Source organism: Saccopteryx leptura, chromosome 1, assembly GCF_036850995.1.
Source record: "Saccopteryx leptura isolate mSacLep1 chromosome 1, mSacLep1_pri_phased_curated, whole genome shotgun sequence".
Classification (NCBI taxonomy): domain Eukaryota; kingdom Metazoa; phylum Chordata; class Mammalia; order Chiroptera; family Emballonuridae; genus Saccopteryx; species Saccopteryx leptura.
The window spans coordinates 18023173-18046874 of NC_089503.1; the positions used below are offsets into that span (position 1 = coordinate 18023173).

Consider the following 23702-nt stretch of genomic DNA (forward strand, 5'->3'; position numbering starts at 1 on the left):
AAACCGGCCAGGGCCAAGCCCAGAGCTTTAAACCAGTGACCTCAGCGTTCCAGGTCGATGCCTTATCCACTGCCCCACCACAAGCCAGGCAGTTTACAGTATTGTTAAATCCAGAAAGGATGAGTTGTTCTTGTCATTAGTGCACTTCTTTCTATGGCCCAAGAAAACTATTAACAGAGATTGAAGAAGTCTCTGTATAAATTAACTCATCAAAATGTCAGCCTCCTGAGAAGCTGCACCAGTGAACTGCAGCATTGACCACTCACCATTATAACTGAGTACTTCCATTTCCACGTGGGAAGTTAATAGACAACAAGCAGCAAATGTTAGTTGCTAATTAGGGCTTTGAAATAAAAATTGTAAACATACCACCCAGTGCTCGCTAAAATGAAGCTACCAAATCACTGCACACCGACCACATTCCCTTCGTTAGGGGAGAAGTGAAGCCTGGAACACTAGCTGCACAGTTTCTGAAACACAACATGCTGTTGGAGAAGCTCTGTGTTAATTTTCAGCACTCTTTTCATTTGTTATCTGCAGATGTCAGTGGGCTCACTGTTGTAACAGTGGTTGTGAAATTGGATAACATGGTGGCGGGGAGAGAACAAAATTTGTGAAGTAGGCCCTGGCTGGTTGGCTCAGTGGATAGAGTGTCACCCTGCCATGTGGATGTCCTGGGTTTGATCCCTGGTCGGGGCACACAGGAGAAGTGACCATCTGCTTCTCTTCCCCTCCCTCTTCTAGTTCTCTCTCTCTTCCCCTCTCACAGCCAGTGGCTCAGCTGGTACTAGTGTTGTCCTCAGGTGTTGAGGATAGCTTGGTTGGTTCAAACATCGGCCCCAGACAGGTGTTGTGGGTAGATCCGGTCAGGGTGCAAGCGGGAGTCTGTCGCACTCCCCCCCCCCCCCCCCCGCTCAAAAAAAATTTTGTAAGGTGGCCATTGACTTGGAATCATTGTAATATAGCACACACACAAACACAGTGGTGTGGATTTGAGGCTGACAGAATGCTTTTTGTCTGTATTCCCAGTTTTTCAGGGGCTGAAAGCCAAGCTTTCCAGAAGAAGGAAAACCTTATTTGTACTCTTCCCCATTCTTGGCCCCTCTTAGAAATTAACATGGCAGTAAGCAATTTAATGCTGCTTTTATGCTGGTAGTGCATTTGGAGGGTCATCACAGGCTTTGTATGTTTGACTGAATTTTGTGAGCTAAATCTACGTAATAGCAAGATAGAAAAATGTACTTTCATAAAATACCCACTGTGCATTTTTTAAGACATTAAATGTGGATAAAATAGTAACTGCAAAGCTGTCTCCAAGTCCACAGTGTCCCATCTCCTTCCCTATTTATTTTCATGCCTTACTTAATATTTGTGAAAACTTTGATGATTATAGTCTAAATTGTCAGGGTTTTTTTTCTGAGTTGTGCCAATATCAAGGTTAGAAAATCAAGATGGACTCACTTCTGAAGCTTTCCCAATTCTTTTGGTTCTGTATCCCCAAATGGAGTCAAGTGTCAATCCAGGGAAGGAGGAAGAGATTGTCATCTTTTTGGCAACAGCCTAGAGACCCTGAATAAGGAGCAGACAGTCTCAGTGCTAACTGGATAAATCTAGCCATGCAGGCTAGAGCAGATGGTGGGTTGGAAGTTGAGCAGTACAGAGCCCTAATGGTGATAGCAGTGAGTATTTGGATGTCATTATTTTATTAGTTAGCAAACAGAACCATCCTTGTGGTCCCTACTCGGTTCTATGCGTAATGGTTCTGTTGGTGTCAGCCCCCAAGAGTTGGCACAATAGCCTAATCAATGTGTTCTTATGTCTTTTTTGATCTACTCTGTCATCTCTGTGGCTTTGTTAACAACACACAGGAAGAGGGGAGTGAAGATCACATTTTAAAAATCCCTCTGAGTCCCTGATCCCATAAGCTTCAAGGCATCTGAAAAATATGTGTTTTCTTTTCCTTAAGGTAATATCCTGGGGATACTTGCCCTTGACCTCTCAGGTCATGCTTTTTGGCTTATAGGAGTACATCACCTGGAATCTGATGAGAGCAACTGAGTGTGCCTTTTTTTTAAAACCATAATACTTCTGACAGCCGACCTCCAAATAATTTTCTTCTAATAAGAGGAGTAAAGTCTCTCTGAGTGTGCATATATAAGTTGGACCTAAATGATACAAAGCCCAAAGTAGCTTCATACATTTGGATATGTTATGCTGTTGCTTGTGCCGTGATGTGAGCACTCTGGTGTTCGCATCAAGGTTAAGCCACTTTCCCCTAGCAGGGCATCATTGCACAGTGGGCCTTGGAGAAGGATTCCAATGAAAACTGAAACAAAGCCAACAGGCACAGTCACATTTGAAATAGAGCAGATTCTCTCCACCAGCAGACATTCCTGCACAACCCCCATACACTCCCTTGTGCTGATCTGCTGCTTAGCTGACCCATGCGTAATTCTCAGTAATGCCACGTGCAGACTGGGGCTTCCCATGGATACTGGCTTATGGTATGGATAAGGCACGGAGCATAGTGAGAAATGAAAAGAAGACCAACCATCCAGTCAGGGCCAGGCTTTTTTTCTCTTTATCCTGTCTTGTGGAGTTAGGGATTAGTGTTAGCAAGGAGCTGTCTGGAAGACTGATGTTTGTAAGTGTTCCACTTCTCTTAAATGAGAAAGTAAGGCACACATTTGTGAAATGACTTCCTCCTTCAGGGTCACAAAGCAGGTATACAATAGGAGTCACGCCCCAAGGAAGCTGTACTTGTATCACCTTTTTCTTGGAATCAGTGGTTTCCATTTTTATTCATCCTGGTTTTGATCTTTTGGACTGTAACAGCTGCTGAATGGCTCTCCAGGAACAATATATAAAAACTTTTTCTTTATCTAATCTCTCAAATGTTATTTTCTAAGTGTGAACTAAGACTCAGCAGGTGGTTGTGGTTGTGTTGACTGTAGTTTCCTATTAAAGTGGTAGAGGAGCCATATCTTCCCTCTCTCTCATGTTGCGTGTCACGTGTCATTTTGATTGAGCAGCCTTTAGCATCTCTAGAGAGGGTTCAGGCCCCTAGAAAGGCCCCCAAATTTCTTGGCCCAGAATTTTTCACACCATCAACTCCAAACATTCTCACCCTCTTTTCTCTCTTTGATGCAGCCTCCGTGAATGTGCTGGTTCAGAACTGCAAGATCTACAATGATGCCAGCTGTGACATTTCTGCCGATGGCCAGCTCCTGGCTGCTTTCATCCCCAGCAGCCAGAGGGGCTTTCCTGATGAAGGCATCCTGGCAGTGTACTCCCTGGCCCCCCACAACTTGGGCGAAATGCTCTACACCAAGCGCTTTGGTGAGGGATGGGAGGCCCAACCTAGTGACACAGGGATGCTGGTACCTTGGCATGGCATTCCTAGGGGAGGCATGGTTTAGGTGGGAGTGATTGATGGTCACATATGGGCCTGCCTCATGGGGGCACAGACCAGAGGACTTTCGCTTTGCAGGAGACCTGCCTGGATAGCATTGCCAAAGAATCCTAGAATAGCCTGACCTGTGGTGGCGCAGTGGATAAAGCGTCGACCTGGAAATGCTGAGGTCGCCGGTTCAAAACCCTGGGCTTGCCTGGTCAAGGCACATATGGGAGTTGATGCTTCCAGCTCCTCCCCACTTCTCTCTCTGTCTCTCTCTCCTCTCTCTCCCCATCTCTGTCTCTCTCTCTCCCTTTCTCTCTGCTCTCTAAAATGAATAATAAAAAAAATTAAAAAAAAAAAAAAGAATCCTAGAATAAGAGTCCTCTCTCCCGTGGTAGCATCAGTGATATGCTCCTGTTGTGATGGCCAGGAATGAGGAAGGAGCTTTGGTCATAGCTTGGAGAAGTGGACATTCTCATTGACTGCAAGGCCATTTGGTGGTGTGTAGTAAAAACCTCCAAAATGCCAAAATGTATTTCTCTCTGACCCAGTAATCTCACTTCTAAGGAAATAATAAGAAAACTATACAAAGATTTATATACAACAATGTTCACAGTACCATATATTATTTATTATAGAGAAAAGTGTCAAATTGTGAAGAATTGCTTAAATAAGCGATGGTGCATTGATAAGTCAGAATATCATTGGCCTTTAAAATGTTCTTATAGAATATTTAATGATGGAAAATGTTCATAATGCTTGAAGTGAAAAAGTAGATTTCAAATAGTGTTTATGCTATGATACCAGTTATTTTAAATGTGAATCTGTTATGAATTCCATAACATGGTCAACATTTATTAAGGACTTTCAATGTGTCAGACACTATACTGGTACTTTAAATACCTGTACATTATACTCCTCTGCAGTCGTGTGTGATAACCCCATGATGACCAAACGAAGATGTAGATTGGAGAGAAAGAAAAGAGTAAAAGGAAAAAGTATTTGCTTGTCATAGCAAGAACTCTGGGGAATGTGTCTCTCTTTTCTTGGCCCTCAGGTCCCAATGCCATTTCAGTGAGCCTGTCCCCAATGGGCCGATATGTGATGGTGGGCCTGGCCTCACGAAGGATCCTGCTGCACCCGTCCACAGAGCACATGGTGGCCCAGGTCTTCAGGCTGCAACAGGCACATGGTGGCGAGACCTCCATGAGGGTGAGTGTCATTGCCTATGCCTTCACCATATGGCAGCTCTTCTAGGCTTGGCAAGGTGATGAAGGACGACAGGGTGATCTCCCGTCAGGACCAGAGATACCATGCTCATAAGGCATAAGGAAAGACTGCAGTCCTGCCTATCCATGACCAACAGGCTTTACTCTTGGCAGCTCTGAAATATTAAAAGGCAGGGGCTTTCTCCCACCCTGGATCATGAGCTGGGTTCCCCAGAGGCCCGAAAGAATCTTTGGATAAAGACCAGCTGAATACTTCCTTACCTCAACGTGAGACCTTAAATCTGGAGATACATAAAATCCTGATGATGTATTTATGCCTATTTAAAACAATTCGGGGGTGAACACAGTACAGTGTACACGTGAGGTATTACAGAATTGTACACCTGAAATCTGTATAATTTTAACCAATGTCACCTCAAAAAATTTATTTTAAAAAATAAAAGGGTTTTTTTTTTTTGTTTGTTTGTTAAGAAAGCAAGCTATAAAAATAGTATACTATGAACTGTTCTGTTCTCTGAGTTATCATAATGGAGAATGAGGACTTTGGACAGCTGCTGTGCTCTTAACCATCCCGCTCATTTCACCAGCTGAGAACGGTCCTGTTTAGGACCCTTTCTTGTCTTGAGGTGGATCTCTTGTATTGCCGCAAAACCCTTCTGGATATTGTGGGGTTAGTGACCTCTGGACTCAAGTAGACTAGTTTCTAACCGAGCTTCCCATATCCCATGGGGGCTCATTAGACCGAAGTTTTGTCAAGGGGAGTCAGCATTTGAACAGTTCTCTAATTAAATGGTATTTAAGCTCTGTCTCAAGCTAAGAACCTGTGAATTCCCTTAGCACTTTGTGCTGTGCTGTTTTATAGCCTTATGCACTTGTTTATGTGCTGGTTTGTGTTTTCTTCAGCTGTGGTATGTATGTTGAATTCACCCGATTAGGTTTAGTGTAAGCTCCTGAGGAGCATATCCCCCAGGGCCTCTCATTTAGTTCTATGCATGTAGATGCTTATGATGCCTGGAATGGGAAGCATTTGTTTTATAGAAAAAAACTAGAGATTGGACCCATTATATGTTATGGTGGCCTGTCTCCTGGTCTCTGTCTTCTTCTCCATCCCGTCTCCTACAGGGGTCGTCGGTTCAACTCTGTTCAGCCACTTTCCAAGTACCTGATTTAATAAGACTCTTTCTTCCTAGAGTGTCTTGACCTGGAATGCTCTCCTTTCCCTCAAACCCGACTGCCCACAAGTTCTTCCCCTTCTGTGCAGCCTTCCTAAACAGAATTGATCACTCCTTGTGCCACCACTATGCCTAGAAGATGGCGTTCACATTAACACTTATCACACCGTACTGCCATTATTTGTTTCCATGTGACTCTCCTCTCTTGAACTGGAACTCCTTAAGAACAGACACCTTATCTGTTTTATCTTCACAAAGTCTGCGTACCTAAAGGGAACCTGATGTTTAGGGGAAACCCAATGAATGAAAGAGAATCTCAAGAACAGTGTCCTCATCATTTCTAGGTGGTAACTAGCAGAAACAGTGATGGAAAATATCATGTCCTTTCATGCCTCTGAAGGAGTAGAAACAAGGCATTCTCTACTCTTGACATCATAATGACAGGAAAGTTCTGATTCTTGGATTCCACATAACTGGAACTGTTTGACATTGAGTGATCAGGAGAAGACTTCATGGAAGTTCATCAAGCCTATTATCTAGATATTTAAGGATGGAAGTTGAATTTTAGATTAAATATTCTTATTTTGCTTATCTTAAACATATTTGGATGGTAAAAGTCCCTGTTGTCTGCTTTTAACCACCTAGAATCCTGTTTTTAACAGCTGTTCTTCTAATCCTGCCAGATTATGGAATAATTGTTTATAATCATTAAGAGACAGAATCTGATTTTGTCAACATTAATGGACATCTCCAGTCTCTTCTGGAAGCCAGAGCTCCTGCCCAACTCCTGGCTAAGGGCAAGTGGCTACAGGGTGGGAGCCAAGATGTTGGCACATACGGGGCTGGCAGTGCAGGGAATGCAGTTGGAGAAGTCTGCTGAGGCGATATGGTAATTCACTGCTGTCCTGCTAAGGGGCTCGAGGCAACTAGCCAGCTGCTGCAAGCCTTGTGACAGGAGCTGTTTTTCAGGCCTTCCAGTGAGGCTTTCTTGGTTCTCAGTAGGCACCATCTGCTGCTTCGGAGAGGGAGCTGAAGTAACTGGAAAGCTCCCATTTGGGAAGTGTTCCTCTCACCCAGGAGACAGGATCCAGGCTTCTCAACAAGGTGTTGCTCCCCACTCCGTCTGACTTTTAAACCCCCACGCTACAGAAAGGTTTCTGGTTTTCCAGGTCTTGGTTGCCCCTTACGTCCAAAGGCACCAAAGCCCTCAGCAAATGTCCCTGAACTCAGTCATTGGTGGAAGGGGAAGATACCAGCTTTTTTGGATAGCTGTGCTGTAAGGCAAGAAGTGCATTTTTGTCTGAGAACAGGGAACAAGGGTTTAACGGGACAGTAGCACTTCTCTCTTTGTACAGGTAAGTATAGGTGGGTGTCTCCTCCATCTATAATGTCAAGCTCTGTCCTTGAAGGAATGTTTTTGTGGATAATGGGCTTTAGAGCTTCTCTACCCAGAATTCTCCTTCTCTTTGGTGATGCCTCTTGGAATTCATTGTGGTAATGTTCAGAGAGGTGAGCTTGTTGGGCCAACAGACATTCCCAAGAGAACATCTTCCAGAGCACTGACTTATTTCCCACTAAGTGACACCCTCCTGAGAGATGATCTGTTGCACAATCCCATAGGAAAACTTCATAAAATGAATTGCTGATTGCTGTTAGCCTTGGCGCATTTATTCTAAGCCATTCTTCAGACCCCTGATCAGTAAGTCATACTACTTGGACAACCTGCATTAGATTACACAGACACCACTTAGACCTAAAATCATAGTAAGAATGGGGCGGGAGGGCCTGACCTGTGGTGGCGCAGTGGATAAAGCATCGACCTGGAAATGCTGAGGTCGCCGGTTCGAAACCCTGGGCTTGCCTGGTCAAGGCACATATGGGAGTTGATGCTTTCAGCTCCTCCCCCCTTCTCTCTCTCTGTCTCTCTCTCTCCTCTCTAAAAAAAAAAAAAAGACAATGGGGCGGGAGGGACCCAGGTACTTGCATGTGTAAAACAAGCTTTCCAGATGATTCTGATGTGCACTTGAGTTGGAGAACTGCTGTTCTTAATGACCACTGCCTTCATTTTAGGTTTCTGCCCTCAGCCTCTTCAGCAAGGCAGAGACACAGTCTCAAGTTGACCTCCTGTGGTTTTATGCCTGGTGCTTTGATACCAACTTGACTAATTTTGTTGCACGCAGTGGCATTTATATTTCATTTCCAACCAAACTCTTAGCTTTTTGGCTGTCTGTGCTTCACCTCCTGTCTTTTCTCAGCTGTTGTTGCTTTCCAGGGTTCTCCCTCGGATATCTCTGCTGGATTCTTCTCTTACCCATGTTGAGTCATTTGAATTTTTAGCCTTGCTTCTGGGATCTGGGGTCCTTTTGGTATTTCCCTTCTCTGCTCACTGAGGTTAGTCTTTTCTATTTTGGTATGATTGAGAAGTCTGGAAAAATAAGGCAAGGCATGTATTTTGTCTCCCCCCCTTCACTCTGTCCATTCGAGTCTCCTGCAGATGAGATAGGCTACTCTCTGACTCAGGGTCTTATTTTCTGTCTGACTCAATTACAGTTGAGACAGGGAGGGCTTTTTGTTAATTTCTGTTTTATTTTAAAGTTAGGTATTTAGAGATTGCAGAGCTGAAGTTTGCTAAATTTTCAAAGCACTAAACTGCCTGTGTTCTCTCTGCTTTCATTTTCTAATTGGAACAAGGCACAATATAGTAACAGAAAACCAATTAATTTTCTAAAATAGTGGCAACTTATACATTATAATAACTTTGGTTATAATCAAGTGAAAGCATAATAACAAAAATATGAAATTAGGGATGAAACCAGAAATAGTCATACACCAAACTGTTCTTCCAGTTTCTTTCAGTAACAAGTGCTCTTTTATCTAGGAATGGAGAGATGCTGGGCTGTTTTAAGCTAGAAAACAAGAATAAGGACTAGTGTTTTCAACCCAGGAATTAACAGGTAGCGTGTACTCTTTCTTCCAGGTGCATAGAGCATTCCCCCAACAGGTGGGGGCTGTAGGCACATAAGAGGTTTAATAAGACCTGAAAGGGACCACCCCAGCCCGCGAACGAGCTCAGTTGTTTTGAGCTTTGTCCGAAAGCGCAGATACCCGGTCAGGGCACATACAGGAACAAATCAGTGTTTGTTCTCTTTCTCTCTCTCTCTTATTAATAAAATAAGCATTAAAAAAAAAGTCATTTGCCTGACCAGGTGGTGGCACAGTGAATAGAGTGTTGGCCTGACAGCTGAGGATCAGGTTTGAAATTCTGAGGTCGCTAGCTTGAATGCGGGCTCATCTGGGTAGAGTGCTGGCTCACCAGCTTGAGGCCAGGGTAGCTGGCTTGAGCGTGGGATCATAGACATGACCCCATGGTCACTGGCTCAACTGGAGCCCCCTCCCAAGGTACAGATGAGAAAGCAACCAGTGAACAACTAAGGTGCTGCAGCTATGAGTTGATGCTTTTCATCTCTCTCTCTTCCTGCTCCCCTCTCTTAAAAAACAAAAGCAAAAGAAAAACAAACAAAAAAACACCTGACCTATGGCTATGCAGTAGACAAAGTGTCAAAGTGGAATTCTGAGGTCGCCAGATCAAAAACGTGGGCTTGCCCTGTCAAGGCACTTAGAAGAAACTTCCCACTCCTCCCTGAATCCTCTTTTTCATTCCCCCCCAAATCAATAAATCTTAAAAAACAAAAAAGAACTGAAAGGGACCCTCATCACTATATGATCCTGGAGGCACTGGTTGCTTGAATCTCACCAGTGCTGATTTGCTTTTCTCTCTGATCATCTTATTTACAGTCATGAACAAGGACACTCTGACTTGAGTGGGAGCTGAAGCTCTAGAAGAGAAAGCAGTTTAGCTCTCCTTTTCTCTGTAGAACAGCGTTGTACTCTTGAAGGCAAAGCCTCAAATACTTAAAGGTCAACTTGGTTTAAAGCTTTTTCTTTGTGGCTGTGTGGTAAAACTATTCAAGTGTTGAGCAACTTTACCTACACGGACCATTAGTTTGGAGTGGGTGTTGGAAAGAGCCTGCCCTTTTCCCTCAGGGCCTCTCCCCCCCTTCCCTCTCTTCTTCCCCCTCTTCTCTCCCTTCTCCCTTCCGTCATTTCTTGACCTGAGAACTCTCTCGGTAGAGCTCTAGCTCCAGAGATACACATCCCCTCTCATCCTCAACCGGACCTAGGCAGCGTGGGAGGAAAGCAGATTTGCTAGGATTTCCTACAGACCCACAGCCTATTACTGTATCTGACTGAGCTGTCGGGCTCAGGGTGGATTCTCGCAAGGGCACCACATCAGCATCCCCCAGGAACTGGATAGAAATGCAGATTTTCTGCCTCACCTGAGACCTGCTGAGTCAGAAGCTCTGGGGGCGGGGCCCAGCCATCTTTGTTTCACTAATGCGCTTGGTGTCTGCAGGGGCAGTCACTCCTGAGAACACATTGACTACATGGGTATTCTTGTTAGACCCTCCCTGCCCTTGTAGCTCTGTCCTTTCGTTTTTGCGCTCACCCTGTCTCTTTCCCGTCTCTGGAACCTCATCTGGTTTACTTCTGTGCTCATAGTAACCAGATCTTGCAGCTACTTCCAGGAAGTTGAGAGATGTATGAGTACCTCCTGCCCTAAGGATTTCAGTCATTTAGGATCATGCTAGCTGCCTAGTGATGATACTTTAAGGACTTATACTGTGAGGCCTCCTTCTAGTTCTGATTAAAACTCTTCCCTGTCCACAGTTGACTTGACTCAAGCTCTTAACTGTGAGTTCATACCTGTTTGCCTGCGTGTTGTAGAGCACAGAGATGCATTGGCTTAAAAAGTGAGGAGTGGTCTTTATCTTTCTCTACAGGCCCTTCCCCATCTGAAGGTATTTTTTGAGTTTCTTTTTCAAGTATTCAACTCACTGTTATCCTTGGATGGGAGATGTCACTGTGATACCCACTGATGGGTATCTTAGTGTCACCGTGCATATAAAGAAACATTAGTTGGCTTTCTTTTATACCATTTCACAGCCATCCTCACAGAGCCTGATGATGACTGTTATTTTTAAAAGTTCATTCAAATGGCCTGACCTAGGGTGGCACAATAGATACAGCATTGACCTGGACACTAAAGTCACGGGTTCGAAGCTCTGGGCTTGCCCAATCAAGGCACATAGAAGAAGCAACTACTACAGGTTGAGACTTCCTGCTTCCCCTTTCTCTCCACTCTCGCTAAAATCAAAAAATAAAAAATAAATTAAGTTCGGCCTGACCTGTGGTGGCGCAGTGGATAAAGTGTCGACCTGGAAATGCTGAGGTTGCCGGTTCAAAACCCTGGGCATGCCTGGTCAAGGCACATATGGGAGTTGATGCTTCCAGCTCCTCCCCTCTTCTCTCTCTCTGTCTCTCTCTCCTCTCTCTCCCTCTCTGTCTCTCTCTCCTCTTTCAAAATGAATAAATAAAATAAAAATTAAAAAAATAAATTAATTAAGTTCATTAAAATGAACCACAAAAAAGGCTTGGTATCCAAAATGCTCAAATCAGTTATAACTAAATTGTAGCTCAGATCCTGGGTCAGGATGGGTATTGGTTGTCAGCCCAACTTTGCCAGGTACTTTTTCAATGACCAGCTGTGGGGAGAACAGCTGTGTTAGGCTTGCTCACTGATTTCCCGGCTGCATGCACTTTGCACGATTAGTGTGTGAGCATGTTGCACAAAGCCACATGTGTGTCTCTGTGAAAAGGTGCTTTCCCTCAGGGGCAATTCTCCCAGATCGCTCTCCCATCACTGCAAGGTGCTGTTCCCTCATTCCCTCAGCCACGCCGTGAGGGGCGGTGTTCCTGATCCCTTGCCCTCCACTGCGAAAAGCGGTTTTCCTTTGTTTACTCGCTGTCTCTCTCTGTGAGCCTCCAATAAACGGGTACGGCCCGATGCTTTCCGGCTCCGCAGTTCCTCTGTACTCGAATTTAGTGTGAATTCACCTGGCCTCGACCACCGGCATTACACCAGCATTTATGTAACTAGCATGTGTAGGCTCTTTTGGCCTGCCCTGGCTCTGTTCATTAATATATAATCTTCACTGCGGCTCCCTCTTCACCCTGAATTTAGCCTGTGACATAACCCAATCATCTATGCTTCCCTGGATTATGAAAATTTGCTTTATGGGAGTGGCCTAGAACTCGGGTTCTATCCAGAGTATTTTCCAGAAAGCTGAGGGAAGTGAGCCTCTTAATCTTGACTGGACTTGGGAATAGCAAAAAACTCCAAAATGAAGATATTTTATTTTTGTATTCTAGAAGGACACTATTTCTTCAAGGAGAGATTAGGATAAAAGAGAGACAGCTTTGTTGTCAGAAATGCTTTACTTCTTCCTAAGATTTTGTCCTCATTAATTTTCTTAAAGCTGCCTGTCAGTTGATTAAAAGCTGCTTCTGCTGCAATTATCTTAAAGTTGACTTCTGAGATGTGGTACAAAACATCTATTCTCAAAAAGTTTCTTTTAGCATATTGAAGGAAAGTAGGGGGTATGCAAGAAGTAGGGTTTCTCTGATGCAGTTTGTCGGCGGGGGGCAAGATAAAAAATTAAAAATAACATTAAAGCTGCAATCAAAGTCATTAATTTAGGCATAATTTTCCATGACAGATTCCTTAAACTCTGACAATTTCTTTCCTCCGTGGTTTTTTTTTTTTTTTTTTTTTTTTCTTTTTGTATTTTTCTGAAGCTGGAAACGGGGAGAGACAGTCAGACAGACTCCCGCATGTGCCCGACTGGGATCCACCAGGCACGCCCACCAGGGGGCGATGCTCTGCAGCGACCAGAGCCACTCTAGCGCCTGGGGCAGAGGCCAAGGAGCCATCCCCAGCGCCCGGGCCATCTTTGCTCCATTGTAGCCTCGGCTGCGGGAGGGGAAGAGAGAGACAGAGAGGAAGGAGGGGGGAGGGGTGGAGAAGCAAATGGGCGCTTCTCCTATGTGCCCTGGCCGGGAATCAACCCAGGTCCCCCGCACGCCAGGCCGACGCTCTACCACTGAGCCAACCGGCAAGGGCCTCCTCCGTGGTTTTTTTAATAGAGTTCAGTCTAGACTGCGTTTTATTCTTTTCACTCAGCAGCATTTTGGTGAGTTCTTACCAGGGACCAGGGACTTTGCTAGGCCTGGGGAAACTGAACAGAGTGGACCTGGTCCCTGCTCTTCTGGTGCGTGCTTGTTACATGACTGGCTCCGTAACTGGTCTGCTCACTGCTGTGTTCACAGCTGTCACTCTGCCTGGATCGCAGGAGGCACTCGTATTTGTTCCACGAATGTGTGTCACTGAAATCTTGCGTTCCGTGTATTCCTTGCACATATGTGAACACACATGAGCTCACCACCAGCATCAGCGTGCCTAGCATGTGACTCAGGAAACAGTGATTGAACAAAAGTATTATGAGATAATCCTTATGAAAATAGGGAATGCCTTCCTCATTTGCACAGTTCTGTCCAGTATCAGTGAGTTTCTCAGGGTTCTAGTCCCAGCACTTCGATGTGGTGGGAGATTCCTAGTAGATAAGTTCAAAAGTGAAAGTGAAAGGCATGGCCTGCCCGGATGGCTCAGTTGGTTAGAGCATCATCCCAAAGCACAGAGGTTGCTGGTTTCATTCCCATCAGTGCACATACAGGAACAGCTCAATGTTCCTGTCTCTCTCTCTCTCTCTCTGCCCCCTCCCCTTCCTGTCTCTCTAAAATATAAAAGTGAAAGGCAAAACCTTTTTTATTTTTTCAAGAATTGGTAGGAAAACCTACCTGAAAGTATTTTAATGTAGCCCTTGTCCTGTAATGTTTCTGGAAAATTTGGGTCAAATAAAATATGGTGAAGTATTGAAATACATTGGAAGACTTTCTTACGCAAAGTGAACATCTAGAACAGCTACTCATTTGGCATTTTCCTTTGCGATTAGAAAGCAGAGGAAGTTCAAGAACTTGTGCTCTGCTGAGAGATGTGGGAACAGGAGGAAGTAATTATTTTAATTTCTGGGAGTTCAGGAGCAGAAAGTCCTCAGTATTTCATTTAGCACAGAAGTGGATTCCTCAGTTGAAGTAATCTCTCAAAGTTAGCTTTGGCCATTAGACCAATTGAAAAATAGAATTCTTGTCCTCAGCCTGTCCTTGGGATCTCTTTGAGAGAAACAAATGGAAAAGAGTTTATAGGTCTCAGCAATTCACAGGAGGTTGGCAAGAAATGACTTCAAGGCAGCCAGATTATCAGTAGCAGCAGAGGGCCACAAATTCCAAAGAGTGAAGAAAAGGAGGTGTTTGCTTTAGTTTGGACAAGGGTCATCTAGGCAGACTTGATCCTGCTTCAACTGAGTAATGGGGAGTTGGGTGATTTGGTATTCTGATTCTAGTTTTAAAATAACCACTCACATATCAACATTCTGTGAGTTCTAAACTCCAAGGTACAATATAAAGAAGGCTTGGAGCCAGTAAAAGAAATTTAAATTGTTTCTGGAAAACAGATGTTCCTGGAGGATGAAGAAACTCCAGTAATTCCTGAATCTAAGCAAATGAAGAGCTCTAAGGGAAGACAAGGTGACATAGTATTCGTCCCCTGCCTGCTCTGGGATGTGTTCTTTTCTCAGCCTGGGACAAGATGTGTAATCATCCATTTCCAAAGGAAAGGTCACCTGTCTCTTAGCACCTGCTTTCCATTGATTTTTCCCTTTTCACAGAGTTAATTCTCCTCTAGTAACCCTCTCTAAAAGCTTAAAGTCTCCCATGATTCCCATCACCACCCAGAAGGTATTCCTCTTCCTCACAGTTCTTTCTCAAAGTCCCCTTGGCTTGCGCCCTCTCTCATGGCCCTTCCAGCCTGTTTCCTGTTACCCCCTTCCTCCAACCAGCTCCCATTGTCTTCGTTAAAACAAGGGAGAGCTGCCAACTGCACTCAACCTCTTGCCACATGGCGAGGTTCCAGTCTTACAAAGATGAGATTCCTAGATGTAAATAAAATAATCTCAAAGTTTTTTCTTTTAGCTTCTTATCTGGGTTGATCTGAGCAGTGCAGTTTATTTACTGCTTGAACTAATGGTCTGATGAGCTTGATTGACACGTGGTAGAAGAGAAAGCATCTGGGTGATGGCAGCAATACATTTTCCTCTAAATTTTAGAAGGAATGGAGAGGAAGGCTTCCCACTGAGCTCCTCTGACTGTGTCTCATTCTTTTCCTGTATCTTTGAACAAGAAAGAAGACCACTTTAGTTTTGATCTGGGAACTTTTCTTTTGCTTGTACTTCCTATTAGAGTCTGAGCATATGGAGGGGCAGCGGTGTAAGAGATTGTCTTGGACCCCAGAAGTGGGAGTATTGTCATCTTCTCCCACACTCTTAGAACCATAAAGATCTTGGCGACCTGACTCATTCTCTATTGACATGCTGACGGAACTGACTCTAAAAAATTTGTTCTTTCTAGCATATCGATTCTAATTCCCTTTCTAGGTGTTAGAAATGAAAATAGTCTGCTTGGGGAGGGGGGTTTCTGTCAGCTATTGTCATATACCAAGGAACAGCTATAGCTGAGACAGGTGAAGCCAGGACTCGACCATTATGAATCAGCAGCTGGGTTTTGTATCCAGCCCCACAGAAAGTCCCCAGTCCTGATAATCCTCCTCCAATATAATGGAATTTGGTATTATACAGTAGCTTAATGGGGATGAGGTGTCACTTCGGTCAGAGGGAGAGATATTTGGCAGGCACCCAGCCGTGTCCTTAACATTCCATGGGGAGCATTAAGGCACCTGACGGTGTTAAGGAAACCTTTACTTATATATCTGGGGCGCCTTTAAGTGAAGGTCAGAGCTGTCCTTTATACCAGTGGTTTTTAACCGCCGATTCGCGGACCAATGCAGGTCTGCCAAAAATTCTGTGCTGGTGCACGAAAGAATAGCCTCTGTAATCTTCATACATCAGGTTAGTTAACTTGCATGGACTGGCACAAAATTTCTGCTTTATACTGTCACAGATCTTCTTGTCAGTGCTGATGAACTTTGTATTTACAGAGCCAGAGCCAGTCCCTATTGAAATCTGGGAGGTGACTCACAGATCACCCAGTCACTGCGTTGGAAAGACTGGTGGCTGGAACCATAAATGGTTAACAATGGCCATAACCAGCGCTGCCTAATTATCTGCCAGTATTGGGGAGCTTGTTGTCCAGATACTCTGTCTCTAGGGTTAACTGGGCTAACTGATCGTGAGGAGTATTTCCCCTCAATGAGATGCTTTGAGAGCTGTTAAACTCCAGCCAGAGAAACGAGTGGAAACTACATCTCTGAGTGGTCTTCAAAATGGGCCAGGTTCTCATTCCTCTAAAGTCTTTTAGCATCAGGCACGTGTGAAATGGGAGTATGGGGCCAGATGACCTCCTAGGACCTATAAATCAGTGATCCCTACTCATCCTTCACTAGCATTCCCCTCCTGCAGCCCACCCGGTGCTTTTTGCCCTCATCACCTCCCCCCACACACACTCGAGCATGATAATAAGCAAGTGCTGATCAGGAGTCTGGAGGCTGCTGGTCTTCATGTGGCATTTGCTGGCTGCCTGCCACAAAGCGGGAGTTAGCCTAATACCCAGACATTGGAGGAGATGGGCTCTTCGGAGCTGATTCAACCCTGTTTAAGGCCTGAGGGGTGGGAGCAGGCGGTGAGGAAGGGCTGCTGGAGCCAGAGGACAGATTGATGCCCGTGACGTCTAGAGCCAGCAGGTTGTGAATATGTGTGCCACAGGGTCTGGGGCCTCAGCCCTTAAGGACTTCTCTCCAGTCCCTCTGACCTCACCTCACCTAAACTGGGTCATTGGTCATACTAATCTCTTGAATATTTGTCCCCAAAACAAGTGTCTGTACTTACAAGCACACTGATAGTATTGTTAATCCCTCTGCAGTCTATAAAAGGTAAATTTTGTGACATGTGAGAGGCTGTTTGCTTCTTTCCTGGTCTGAAGCATTTCTAGGAATGAGTTCCCTTATGTTTTTGTTTTTTGTTTTTTTTTTTGAGGCCCCCATCAAAAATCTTAGCACCACCTTCAAGCATCTGATTTACTAACCTTATTACCCTTTTCTTACAAGGGCACTTTTCTCTAGTTCTGCCCCATTCCTTGCAATTATGAATCATCATGATTTTAGGGGAGAGACTGTTGTGAGGCCCATGTAGACAGGCTCTCTGCTCATCCAGCCCACTGAAGTTAACACTCATTCCTTCTTAACTCTGGGTGCGTTCCACTCACACCATCTGGCCTTTGGGAGAAGAAAAATCAACAGATTATAAGTAATTTCAGCCAAAGTTGTCTGATCACTCTCTCCTTTTAGTGTGTAGACCAAGACATGCTTAGCCACATAACCTTATAGGTAGGACTGATGCCATTGGTTATTATCTCTGGAAAGGTGAACAGCTCTGTGAGGATGAAGGCACCATGCATGCGCCATCCCTGATTTGAAGGAAGTGGGTTGATGAGATGCAGAGGGGAAAGACTGGTGTCACCATCTCCGTGGAGAGTCAGCAGTGAGGTTGGTGGCAAGTAGAGGCCATGAGTTTACTTAAGGCTCCTGCCAGATATTTATGTGCAAGGAACAGATTATCCAAAGGTCAAACAACCGTGTTCTAACTGACTAGTTTAGAGGTTCATATACTCCACTGGGCTCTTTTTTTTTTGGTCATCTCCTCAGACCAAAGAGTTAAGGAGCCCTGGCTAATTCTTACACTTGGAGTTGAGTCAGTCAGGAAGGGCACAGGAGGTTCCTAGTGCAGCCAGCCGCAGGGCAGTCTGGGGCCGCAAACCAGAACCACTCCCATATCAGTGAAAGACCCTTGATCCTCAGGACCATAGCAGGGCCCTCTGGCCCATGCCATTAGCTGTCTAGGCACATTTTACTCAGAGTGGGATTCTCTGCACGTGTCAGTACATTGAGAACATGTGCCTTCTGGAGTCTGTCCCGGTAATGGCCCTTGCGATAAAGACCCAGGGTACACAAACGAGCAGCCCAGATCTAGGACTTCTTATGACCTCATGTGTGGACATGCATGGGTCCCTAGCTCAGTTTTTACTTTTTACTTTTTTTTTTTTTTTTGCCCATCAGGATAATCAAAAAAATTATTGTAACATTCTAAATTCATTTTTGAATATTACTTTCTAGTTATTTATTTATTTATATATTTTTTACAGAGACAGAGAGTGAGAGAGAGGGATAGATAAAAACAGACAGGAACGGAGAGAGATGAGAAGCATCAATCATTAGTTTTTCATTGTGCGTTGCAACACCTTAGTTATTCATTGATTGCTTTCTCATATGTGCCTTGACCGTGGGCCTTCAGCAGACTGAGTAACCCCTTGCTGGAGCCAGCAACCTTGGGTTCAAGCTGGTGGGCTTTTGCTCAAACCAGATGAGCCCATGCTCAAGCTGGCAACCTCAGGGTCTCGAACCTGGGTCCTCTGCATCCCAGTTCGACGCTCTATCCACTGCACCACCGCCTGGTCAGGCGAATATTACTTTCTAAATCACACTCTTCATTTGGTCTCTTTTTTTTCCATCAATCCTTACAGACAGGCAAAGATGGATGAAGTTCGTCCCTATTTTATTGATTAAAACCTGAGGAGGCTTAAAGGGAGAAACATCATACTGTAAACCTCAGTTTACAGAGTCAGCTTCCTGTCCTCTTCATAGGCCCCGCCAACCTTTTTTGAAGGCCCAGATGCAAGTTCCTAGTAATAATAACATTTACCATTTATGAGCTTGCATCATTTGAGCCAGGCATTTTATATACATCATTTCTTTTCATCTTCCCAATTATTTGAATGTTGGTGCTGTCTCTTTTTAAACTGAAATCTAGAGAGGTTGTTGTGCAATGATGTCAGGACTTAGACGCAGGTCTTTCAAACTCTGAAGTCCATGTGCTTTGTTCTTGCACTGCCCTACCCCTATCTCTGACTAAAGTTGTTTCTGGAGCATCGTGTTAGGTCAGTGGCCAAAGAAACTGGGGGGCTTTCTTTCACCTTCAGCCCAAACCCTAGTCATAGCTAAGCTGCCCTCTGAGAAAAAAGCTTTGGAAGGATGTAGACCAGGGGTCCCCAAACTTTTTACATAGGGGGCCAGTTCACTGTCCCTCAGACCGTTGGAAGGCCGGACTATAAAAAAAACTATGAACAAATCCCTAAGCACACTGCACATATCTTATTTTAAAGTAAAAATACAAAACGGGAACAAATACAATATTTAAAATAAAGAACAAGTAAATTTAAATCAACAAACTGACCAGTATTTCAATGGGAACTATGGGCCTGCTTTTGGCTAATGAGATGGTCAGTGTGCTCCTCTCACTGACCACCAATGAAAGAGGTGCCCCTTCTGGAAGTGCGGCGGGGGCGGATAAATGGCCTCAGGGGCCCACATGCGGCCCGCAGGCCGTAGTTTGGGGACCTCTGATATAGACTGTTGAAAGGATATACAATAGACTGTTGAAAGGAGACTCTCCCTTTGAGAAGTGAAAATGAACTATGTATATGCAATGGTGATTTGCATAGAGGAAGAAATCCTGTACCTGTGTGTTCAAGATTCCCTTCTGCCCGACTGTCCACATCTTACTGCACCTTTTAGGTTCCCTTAACAACGGCAGTTTTAACATTGCTTTTAGTTAGAATTAGGAATGTTCTCCAATGTTATCACAGTATTATCTACCCCTCCATTACTCTCAATTCCCCACCGCTGTGAGAACACTGATTTCCATGGTAACAGGACTACCATTTGAGCTTGGTCTCACTGGTTTATGTGGTCAGAGGACAGTTAGGGGAGTTCCCTCCTGGTAAGCTGAATAGGGAAAACCCTATTTAAAAATAGGGTTTTCCAGGGGGTACTGTAAAGCAGTGATTGAGAGGTGCTAAAGGGCTCTAAGAAAGCACAGCTAGGCCTGACCTGTGGTGGCGCAGTGGATAAAGCGTCGACCTGGAATGCTGAGGTCGCCGGTTCAAAACCCTGGGCTTGCCTGGTCAAGGCACATATGGGAGTTGATGCTTCCTGCTCCTCCCCCTGTTCTCTCTCTCTCTCTCTCTCTCTCTCTCCCCCCTCTCTCTAATAAAAATGAATAAAATCTAAAAAAGTAAATAAATTAAAAAAGAAAAGCACAGCTAGCCCTGGCCGGTTGGCTCACTTGTGGAGCGTTGGCCTGGCGTGCAGGAGTCCCGGGTTCGATTCCCGGCCAGGGCACACAGGAGAAGCGTCCATCTGCTTCTCCACCCCTCCCCCTCTCTTTCCTCTCTGTCTCTCTCTTCCCCTCCCGCAGCCGAGGCTCCATTGGAGCAAAAGTTGTCCCGGGCGCTGAGGATGGCTCCATGGCCTCGCCTCAGGCACTAGAATGGCTCTGGTCGCAACAGAGCAACCCCCCAGATGGGCAGAGCATTGCCCCCTGGTGGGCATGCCGGATGGATCCCGGTCGGGCACATGAGGGAGTCTGTCTGACTGCCTTCCCGTTTCCAACTTCAGGAAAAAGAAAAAAAAAAAGCACAGCTAAGCTTCACGCAGAAAAGGCCGAGTCCGCCCCTGGTACTTCTTGAGGGACTCCTAGCCCTCTCCTAAAGTAAGGGAGTCCTACCCTCCCCTCTGCTACCCCAAGTTCTCAAATTTGTGTTAGCCATCACCCCATTCCCAGCCTAACCATCTCCTTTCCTCCCTGTTCTTAACGTGCTTCAGGCCATAGAAAGGACTTTGTTTCTCTAGATTTTGTTATTTGGGATTAACAAATTGTTTCTCCTCCCATTTTCTTTTCTTCCCTCCTTCTTCCCCACCCAGAGAGTTTTCAACGTCCTTTACCCTATGCCTGCTGACCAGCGGAGACATGTCAGCATCAACTCTGCCCGTTGGCTCCCTGAGCCTGGGCTCGGCCTGGCCTATGGTACCAACAAAGGAGACCTGGTGATCTGCCGACCAGAGTGAGTGCTGCAGGGGCCAGTGGAGTCGGGGGGGGGGGTGTCATCCAGGCTGAGGGCTGGCGTAATCTAGTATTCACCTGTGGATCTGGCCAGTGAGGTGGGGTTTATTAGATGCGGAGTCTAAATTCTGCTAGAGTTTGCCTCATTCTCATTGTCACTCCTTAAAGGGGCCTTCTCACTTAGCAGGAGGGTTAGATGACCATTCCTGAAGTCTTCAAAAGACTGGTTTATTTTGTCTCTCAAATCTAAGGCAGTACTGTATTTTTTGTTTTTCTTTGTTCTCAGGTTTAAAAGTTTCTCTGCAGGCAAAAGCATAGATATCAAAGATTCTTTTCTAAACCCTTTTTGAAAAATTCAACTGGTGGTATTGTGTTTGCATGTGTGCCTTAAGACAACTTAAGAAATAAAATTGGAAATAAAGGATTGCAAAAGCTCTAATTTGTCAAGCCACTGATCTCTGACCGCGGGGCTCTGTGTCCTACCCATTTTCCTTTCTGCTGGGCTCTGGCTATAATAGAAGAGGCAGATTGAAAAACTCAATTTAAAAATCAAAATGATTATTATCTTGAAGTAGGGGGTAGGAGGAAATAGGAAACGAAAGCATTTCTTTCTTCAGTCCTGATGATACCTCTTCCCCTTCTGGCTTTTTGAAAAGTAGAGGTCTCTTTAGACAAGACCTTGGGAGTCAGCCAGGTCTGTCATCAGTTTCCACTAGCCCAGGTGAGGAGGGTGAAGCTCTGTGCTTCAGTGCACAGATCAAGCTGATGGCTGTGTGGGCTGCTGCAGGGTTCAGCCGACTAAATGCCACTTCTGCCTCCAGGCCATCCTGTTACTGTCCTTCACATGAAGCAGTCTTCTCCAGGGGTGTTCTACAGCTTACAGAGCACACTGTGACTGGTCTGCTAGGGTCTGAGGCTATTGGGAGTGTCCTCGGTACCTTTGGATAGATCGGGTCAGTTCTTGTGGCCTGGATAGATGACTGGTGATTGAGCCCTTAGTGGAACTTGGTCACTGGCTCAGGAGGAAGAAAGCCTAGTTCTAAAGGCAGCTCACTCCATCTGGAATTTTCAGGGCCCCTCCCAAAGAGAGGCTGTGGTGTGAACCTGACCTAGTTAGGCTGCTCTTGGAGCTGAGAGACTTCTTGGTCCCGGAGGCTGTGCTCTCCTCAGGCTCTGTTTTCCGAGAGCCCCTTTCAATCTTTGTTTGTGCCTTTCCAGAGCACAGCCAGTCTCTGTCACTACTGTGCCACTGGGAGCCCAGGTGCTGGGTCTGTCCCTTCCTACTGTCACCCTTGACTGTCCGTCGTCCCAGGATTAGTCTGCCCTGAAATACTTCTTTTCTCCCCAAAGCACATGAGAATGATTATCTTATATCTTTCTCTTGGGAATTCATAAGAGGAGTCTAATAGACATGTTTTCCAAAACTGGCCCAGAATTCTGGACCGTAATTTTACTCTGAACAATTATAGGCCTTTCCTGTTCAGCATTCCTTTCTCAGCATTGTTGTCTCGCCTATGGATCCAGCCACTAACCTTTGTCCCAGCCAGACTCCCAGCCCTCCCCACCGCTTTGCAAAATGATCTGGCACAGAGGCAGAGTCTCTGCCTCCAGTTAGTCGTGGCCTCACCAGGACTTTGATGTCTGAAACCCCAGCCTACGTGCTTGGTATGAGTCATAGACACCTCAGCCGAACATGAAGCTGGCTTTGGCCTATCTTTTCTCACCATATGTCGTCTTCTGCATCCAGAGTCTCAGCGGACCGAAGCCATCTTAGACTGCCTGGGGACTCTCTTACCCACCGGGAACTCAAGCCTCTTTTATGAACAAGGTGGCACCAGCATTTGACACAGGAAGCAGCATTCCATCTCAGACCAGCTTGTGTTGGGCTGAGAGAGAGTTTAGCTGGCATGTTTTAGTGTTGCCGCTTACCCTGATTCCTGGGTCATGTTGGCAAATGCCCCAAACCATAGGGCCGGACATTTAAGAGTACCATGTAAATCAGTGGTCCCCAACCCCCAGGCCGTGGACCGGTACCGGTCCGTGGGCCATTTGGTACCGGTCTGCAGTGAAAGAATAAATAACTTACATTATTTCCATTTTATTTATATTTAAGTCTGAATGATGTTTTATTTTTTTTTAAATGACCAGATTGCCTGTGTTACATCCGTCTAAGACTCACTCTTGACGCTTGTCTCGGTCACATGATACATTTATCCATCCCACCCTAAAGGCCGGTCCATGAAAATATTTTCTGACATTAAACCGGTCTGTGGCCCAAAAAAGGTTGGGGACCACTGATGTAAACGACAAGGGACAGCCCTGGCCAGATAGCTCGGCTGGTTAGAGCATCATCTCAAACGGCAGAAGTTGCCCGGTCTGTCCCCAGTCAGGGCACATACAGGAACAGAGTGATGTTCCTGGTTCTTTCTCTCTCCCTCCCTTTCTTTCTAAAATCAATAAATTAAAAAAAAAAAAAGAGGCCCTGGCTGGTTGGCTAAGCAGTAGAGTGTCAGCCTGATGTGTGGAAGTCCTGGGTTCAATTCTTGACTAGGGCACACAAGCGCCCATCTGCCTCTCCACTCTTCCCCCTCTCCTTTCTATCTCTCTCTTCCCCTCCCACAGCTAAGGCTCCACTGGAGCAAAGTTAGCCAGGGCACTGAGGATGGCTCCACGGCCTCAGCCTCTGGTGCTAGAATGGCTCTGATTGCAATGGAGCAATGCCCCAGATGGGCAGAGCATCACTCCTTGTGGGCATGCCAGGTGGATCCCAGGCAGGCTCATGTGGGAGTCTGTCTCCCTGATTCTCACTTAAGAAAAAAAAAAAGTGGTTTTGTTTTTTTTTTAAGAAATTATGGGCCCTTGGCTGGTTAGCTCAGTGGTAAGAGCATCGGATATGAATGTCCCAAGTTTGATTCCCAGTCAGGGCACACAGGAGAAGCACCCATCTGCTTCTCCACCCCTCCCCCTCTCACTTCTCCCTCCC

General features: G+C 45.4%; 1 protein-coding gene across 18 annotated transcripts in view; it reads left to right on the forward strand.

Annotated features, from left to right (window-relative positions):
- Positions 1–23702, forward strand: part of AMBRA1 (autophagy and beclin 1 regulator 1) — a 229519-nt gene that overhangs the window by 188981 nt on the left and 16836 nt on the right. For all 18 annotated transcript variants that reach the window (XM_066362220.1, XM_066362229.1, XM_066362213.1 and 15 more), the window contains 3 exons: positions 3151–3339; positions 4455–4609; positions 20581–20720. In XM_066362220.1, coding sequence (XP_066218317.1) covers positions 3151–3339; positions 4455–4609; positions 20581–20720 — 484 coding nt within the window. The remainder of the gene's footprint in view (positions 1–3150; positions 3340–4454; positions 4610–20580; positions 20721–23702) is intronic.